General features: G+C 40.8%; 2 protein-coding genes across 2 annotated transcripts in view; both read right to left on the bottom strand.

Annotated features, from left to right (window-relative positions):
- LOC111411218 overlaps window positions 1-2,332 on the bottom strand; it is a 5,885-nt gene extending 3,553 nt beyond the window's left edge. The window contains exons 1-2 of the mRNA XM_023041772.1: window positions 2,038-2,332; window positions 98-1,925 (exon numbers count right to left, since the gene is read on the bottom strand). Coding sequence (XP_022897540.1) covers window positions 98-1,925; window positions 2,038-2,332 — 2,123 coding nt within the window. The remainder of the gene's footprint in view (window positions 1-97; window positions 1,926-2,037) is intronic.
- Window positions 2,333-6,757: 4,425 nt separating this feature from the next.
- LOC111411217 overlaps window positions 6,758-7,392 on the bottom strand; it is a 10,233-nt gene continuing 9,598 nt past the window's right edge. The window contains exon 8 of the mRNA XM_023041771.1: window positions 6,758-6,861. Within this exon, the coding sequence (XP_022897539.1) occupies window positions 6,758-6,861 (104 nt within the window). The remainder of the gene's footprint in view (window positions 6,862-7,392) is intronic.

Here is a 7,392-nt window from a genome sequence, read left to right as displayed (position 1 = left end):
GCCAGCCACACGCTCCAGGATTTGGTCTAAAAATGGGAGGGGAAAGTGGTCCTTATGGGTGGCAGCATTCAACTTCCTATAATGAATGCACACGCACCATCCAGTCACTGTTTTTGTTGGGACCATTTCACCTACTTCATTTTTTACCACTGTGACACCAGACTTTTTAGGGACTACCTGTGTAGGACTAACCCATTTACTATCTGCAATAGGATAAATGATACCTGCATCTAACAGTTTCAGCACTTCATTTTTCACAACTTCTTTCATTGTCGGGTTTAGTCTATGCTGTGGGTCTCTTTTAGGGGTGGCTCCTTCTTCTATATGAATCCTATGTGAGCAAATTAGAGGACTAATACCCTTAATGTCAGCTATGGTCCAACCTAATGCAGATTTGTGTTCATTCAGAATGTTTAAAAGTTGCTCACATTGTAATGCATCCAATTCTGAAGAAATAATTACAGGAAAAGTATCACCTGGTCCAAGGAATTCATGTTTCAATCCTGGGGGTAGCGGTTTCAAATCTGGTTTGGGACTCTCAATGCTTAATGGTTGCTGGCCGCCCGTCCTTTTTGGCAATTCTTCAAATTTGGGTTGCCATGGTGATATCCCATAGTTCTGAAATTTTGCAAAAATAGCACAAAGGTTAGCATATTCTTCATCATTAACACTTGCTGGATTTGCAGAATTCAAAAGAAAAAGATTTAAGGGGTCAGAATTTGTAGTCTCAAGTGCCTCCTCCTGAGTGAGTGCCTCAATCATATGTGTGTGGTGGCACTCATCACTTTCCATTGGTTGCTTAGCAATGTGAAAAATTTTGACTTCTAGAGTCATATTCCCAAAAGACAATTTCATTAGACCATTCCTGCAATTTATAAGGGCGTTAGCTGTGGCGAGGAAAGGTCTACCAAGAATAATAGGAATTTTAGAATCAACATTAACATCAACCTTCACATCCAAGACTAAGAAATCAACTGGGTAGTAGAATTTATCAATTTGAACCAACACATCTTCAACTACTCCCCTAGGTCTTATAGTGGATCTATCAGCTAGTTGTAGAACCACAGAAGTGGGTTTAATTTCGCCAAGACCTAATAGTAAGTATATGGAATGGGGCATGAGATTAACACTGGTTCCCAGATCAAGAAGAGCTTGTGCAAACTCATGGTTCCCGATGACACAGGAAACAGTTAGACAGCCAGGGTCCTTATATTTCGGTGGGATCCTTTGTTCAATCACAGCACTCACTTGTTCGATCAAGAAGGCAGTCTTCTTGACAATGTGTTTCCTCTTCACAGTGCACAAGTCCTTAAGGACTTTCGCATATGTAGGAACTTGTGAAATTACATGCAAGAGTGGAAGATTGATTTTTACTTGCCTAAGGTGTTCTAGGATCTCACTGTGTTGATTGACTGATTTTGGGCTAAGCTTAAGGGCTTGTGGAAAAGGTACCCTCGATGGATTTCCTACTGCCTCATCACTAGGGCTACTTTCGTCAGACTCACTAGACTCCTTTTCACTTTCCCTAGGTTTTGAAATTGGTTCTATAACCTTCCAAGATCGGGTGGTGATGGCATTTGCTTCCTTAAGGTTACTCTCTCCTGAACCTGAGGTTTGAGCCATATGCTGTCCCTTAGGATTAGGTTGAGCTTGTGCTGGAAATTTCCCACGTTCCCCCACAGTTAAGGCATTGGTCAATTTAGACACATGATTTTTTATCTCCTTATTTTCCTCCACTACCTGGTTAATCATAGTCTCAAACTTCTGATTGGTCTTGCCTTGTGCCTCTATGAATGCATGTAGGGTATCTTCTAAAGAGTTCCTAGAGGGTGTGGGTTGATATGATGGTGCACTGTAAGTTCTATTTGATTGGGTAGTTTGTTGGTTTTCAGATTTCCAGCTAAGATTGGGATGATTGCGCCACCCTGGGTCATAGGATTCGGAGAAAGGAGAATAGGGCTTCCTATATGTGCCTAAGGCATTACCCTCTCATCTCAATTAAAGTGGTGCACTCTTGGGCTAGGTGATCTACTCCACCGCACACAAAACAAGGTCCCAAAGATTCAACACGCGAAACAGTTTGTGCAGGTTTAGAGCCTTTAGCACGCAAGGTCTCAAATTCCTTAGTAAGGGCTTCCACTTTGGCCTTAAGACTATCTTCTTCCCTAAGTTGGTAGATACCTGTACTAGTGGGGTTTCCTGGGGGTCGTGACCTATTGGTACTATCAGTAGGGCTAGGTTCTGTCCAAGTATGAGCTTTCTCAGCAAGATCGTCTAGATACTCTATGGCCTCATCCGGGTCCTTTTGCAGGAAATCATCGTTACACATCATCTCTACGAATTGACGTTCCCTAGGTGTTAATCCCTCATAAAAGTAACTAACTATACGCTAGCTCTCATAACCATGGTGAGGACAAAGGGCTTGTAGTTCTTTAAATCTCTCCCAGGCTTGATATAGGGTCTCACTATTCTTTTGGGTAAAAGATGAGATTTGCTTCTTAAGGGTGCTAGTCTTATGGTGGGGAAAGTATTTATTAAAAAATGCTTGCGTCATTACAGCCCACGTACCAATTGAGCGTGGTCTCAACGAATATAGCCAGGTTTTTGCTCTCTCTTTAAGTGAAAACGGGAAAAATTTTAACCTGGCTGCATCCGTTGTACCATGTTGATTGTGGAAGTTTGCAACTACCTCCTCAAATTCCCTAATATGCACGTATGAATTTTCGCTGTCAAGTCCATGAAAAGTAGGAAGAAGTTGAATCATTCCCGGTTTTAGTTCCATACATGGCATATTGGGCGGAAACATTATGCATGATGGTGTGGATGTACGTGTGGGGTGCAAATAATCATGTAAAGTCCTATAAGGAGCATCGTCGTGTTCACTATCAGACATAGTGTTATGTGTTGAGGTATTCGTGGCAATTGATGTAGTAGCAAAATAAGGGTTATATTGAGATTCAAACACTGGATAAGGTGCTCCAGTAGAACTCCCCTGATTGCCTCGATCCCTGCTCATCAAACACACAAAAAAAAATGTGAAAACAAAATAAAAATAACTCTTAAAAAAAATTAAATCAAATATAAATGAAGGAAAGGGAACGATGTCACCCTTTTTCGGTCGATCCCTTGATTACTTGTACCGTCTCCCCGGCAACGGCGCCAAAATTTGATTACACCCAAAGAATAACGCGGTGATTGTAGTACAGCTTTGGGATGTCGTATCCACAGGGAGATGGAAAAATTCTCAAAAGATCAAACAAACAAGGGTTTTCGTAATTAAATGTGGGAATGATTTGTCACTTGAAATAAAAATTAATTATCAATATGCGAATTAGTGAAGCGTCGGAGTTCCCCCATTGGATTGGATCAATCAACATCAATAATTCATGTATTTTTACTCAATTAGAGGTTTTCTTCCCAACTCTCTAATTGGAAGATTTAACAGTGAAGTCCAATTTTATTCCAATTATGTTTCTAGAATCTAGATTTTCTATAACACATTCGCACATTTTTATTGGAACAAGATAAAAAAATCGACCATATACGTCAGGCATAAGGCAGTAATCAATCCACCAATAAAGTAATATTAAGATTAAAATTCAATAATTATTTCAATCATTCGATAGAAAGAGTATGGCTAGATCTATGAAGGATTTGATAAAAGTTAAAATAATCTCAACAATAAGTAATTTAAATTGAAACTCAACAAATAGTTTAATTTAACAATGGAAAAAACATGACTGAATCCATGAGAAAATCCAAATCTAGAAATTATTAAGCAAAGAGAGTTCGAATTACATGAAATTATGACGTGAAATCTCCAAATCCAATGAGTTCTTTCGTTGCTTCACCGAGTTTCTTAGTTTTCCATGGAGTTTCTTGAGCACCAAGATGAAAGAAATAGGTCTGGGGCGTCTCTCCTCGTTCTGGGTGGTTTTGGGCATTTATATCTCGTGAAAATTAGGTTACCATAAGAGATTCAATCGTATAAGGAAACTGAGATTCGGCCGCCCAAAAAACACTATGCGACCGCATGGTTATTGTCATTGCGGTTGCATGGTTATACACTTTCAGCCTCTTCAATTCTCGGTATAGGTGTATGCGACCGCATAGTAGAAAGGCATGCGGCCGCATGGTTTCACCAGACAGCTTTCAGTGTTTTAATCATAACTTTCTTTCCCGATGTCCAATTGAGGTGATTCAAGTTGCATTGGATAACTAACTCAAAGGGCCACAATTTGTATTCAGAAGTAATCTCCCAATTCGATCATCTTCCATGTCAAAAATGAGTCCCAACATGAGACTAAAAACTGGTGTTTTAGTTTTCGATTGGAAATTGATGTATTGATCAAACTTTGATGTTATTTCATCCCTTTGACTTCTTTCCTCATCCACTTGACCTCTAACACTTTCAAATCTTCATCATAATCTTAGACACAAGTTTGGATCAATTCCACTTTAGTCCCCGAACTTTCGTTCTCTTCTACTTTGGTCATTTTTCACTTGTTTCTTCCGAATTTCATCTTTTTCACCAAAATGCAACCTAAACCAAAATATAAGAGTAATGAGTGCATTTTGGCATAATATAATCACATGAATGCAATAGTTAAGAGGGGAAAATATGGTATTTTACACTCTTATCAACAATTCAGAAGATGATGGCCAAGGCTAGAGCCGTGAAGACCTCCGCATCTGCCTACAAGAAGCAGATGGAGGATCTGGTTGATGCTAGTAAGAGGTTTCAGCCTCCGACGGATGAGGAGTTCGAAGAAGACCCCGAGACAAATTTGCTTAGGAAGGGTAAGAAGGCTGTGGGCTTTTCGAAGAGGGCCACCGTGGCGAGGCCACCCCCAGCTTTGAGGCAGATGACAATTCCAACTGGGGTGGTCCTCAAGGGGAAGGTTGTCGAACCTCCGTGGCTGTCCCTATCCCCTGGCTGCCATGATCGAAGCTCCACTTTCGGTCGTTTCCCTATCTCAAGTGCCAGGACAGCCGAAGAGGAAGAGGGCCCGCCCCACAAAGGAGGTGGATTTTTTGGACGTGAACGTTGAAGAGCCCGTCAAAGAAGTGCTGGAGGCTTTACCTCCTAAGACGGCGGCGGTGGCAATGGTCCATAACAAGTACTGGACCGAGGAGTGGAAGGACCACACTGCCTCATGCATTGCTGAAGACCTGGTGGTGGCCAACAGTGCATGCATAGCCCAGGCCCTCAGCACAAGTGTTCAGCTGGAGGGCCTGATCAAAGATCTGAGGGCCAAGAACGCCGACCTTGGCAAGCGCCTCGAGGAGGCGATGATAAATGGAGATGAAGTTCGGGCTGCCCAGAAGAAGGTCTCTGAAGTGGATTCGACGAAGCAGGCGGCGGAGGCCCAGTTGATGAGGGCCAATACCGATATTGAAAGGCTGAAGAAGGAGCTACACGAAACTGAGTGTTAGATGACTGCTCTGACGAGCAAATTGATCACACCAACGAGCACCACCGCCTGCCCATATCAGCTCTCCTTGAATGGGGAGCTGAAGTCGGTAGGGGAGGCAGCTGTGTAGAATTTCATCGATCACTTCAATGAGCATCCCCTGTACGATGACTTTGCCAACTAGTGGGCCTCTTGGAGTGCCCAGGGACTGTTGGGTCTGTTGAAGGAGGTCTACCCTACTTTGGACATATCCTCACTGGAGGCAGAGTTTGGTGGGCCTACTGGAGGCTGACCTGATAGGTTTGCCGAGGAAGCTCTAGAGGCCCCCAGAGGAAGAGCTGGCGGCCCGGGTGGATGATGCCTCAGTAGAGTGGAACTATTTTTGTAATGGCTTCTGCCTCCCTTTTTGTAACTTGATTTTAAAATGAATGTAATGAAAATTTTTCTTTCAAGTATTAGTGCTTCCTCCTTTTTCTTGTGTTGAACTGTTCGTACTTTAGTAAATAAATGATAAACACTTAAGCAAACAATAAGCACTACTTATCGATAACCAGTCGATAAAAGGTGATCGGCGCAATAACATTTTAAATAACCGAGGCAACAACTCATTAATTGATTTGATATAAAAAACTGAAGTATCATTACTTAGAGGTTACATCATCCATCACTAAGGCAATTTCAAAACATAGTAAGACAGGGAAGTTACAAATGAGATCGGATCATGACAAACACATATTAGACAGTATGGAGATCGGATCGGAGCATACGTTCATCATTGATAGTACTTTCTCAGGTGTTCGATGTTTCATTGATGAGGCAATACTCTTCTTGTCATATCTTCAATTTCAAAAGTATCAGGTCGGGACTCCTTGCAGATGTGATAAGGACCCTCCCAATTTGGTCCAAACACTCCAGCCCTAGTTGGCTTTGACGATTGGAAGACCCTTCTAAGGACGAGATCCCCTAATCGAAGAGTTCGATTTCTGACTTTAGAGTTATAATAGCGGGTCATCTTCCTTTGATACTTGGCTAGTTTCAATTAGGAGGTATCCCTCCTTTCTTCAAGGAGGTGGAGTTCACTCATTCAAGTTTCGTCGTTACTGATCTCATTGAAGTGTATTTGACAATACGATGGGACTCCTACCTCGACAGGGCTCTTGGCTTCGGCTCCGTAGGTTGTCAGGAAGAGTGTCTCCCTTGTAGTGATTCGACTAGTTGTGCAGATGGCCCAGAAGACGTGGGGAAGCTCATTGACCCACGCCCCCTTCGAGGCGTCAAGCTTCCATTTCAGGGTATGCTTGATGGTTTTGTTCATTGCCTCAACTTGCTAATTTGCTTGGGGGTCATGAGGCGTCGAGAAATCCTTCTTTATCCCCAGTTCGTTGCATAAGTCTCGCATCTTCTTGTTGTCGAATTGTCTTCCGTTGGGGAAATACCTCAAATTGACCTAAATAAAGGAAGGATTTTCCAAAATAGCCTTTGACTTTTCTAAACATTTTGGATTACCTAAAATACCCTTAAACAAATATTAAAAAACAACCCTTTATCCAATATAAATCTTCTATTTAAGTCCTTAAAAAATTAACATATAATTTTTCTAAAAATTTGTGAGAATTATTAATGACTAATCATAAAATAGAAAAACCCAAATATAAGAGAGGACCATATAATATAAAAAAGGTTGTTAAAAATAAAAAAGAAATTAAGTTTGAAAAAGAAATTGATAAGATAGGATATCAAGAACAATTATATGCATCACAAGAAATATTAAAATGTTTTAAAGAAAACTTATTAGAAAATTTCGCTAAAGGAATTGTAAGGTCAATAATCATAAAAGATATTATAGATATTATAGATAAATTGGAAAAAAGGAAGAAAAATATTTCAAAATATGGTATACCTTTTAGAACAGATATAGATATGATAACAGATATTGATATTATAAATTCTCAAACATTATTAGACTTTGAAGAATTAC

The sequence above is a fragment of the Olea europaea genome, chromosome 15, assembly GCF_002742605.1.
Source record: "Olea europaea var. sylvestris chromosome 15, O_europaea_v1, whole genome shotgun sequence".
Classification (NCBI taxonomy): Eukaryota; Viridiplantae; Streptophyta; class Magnoliopsida; order Lamiales; family Oleaceae; genus Olea; species Olea europaea.
The sequence above is the reverse complement of the archived record's forward strand: the minus strand, read 5'-3'. Positions and strand labels throughout refer to the sequence as shown.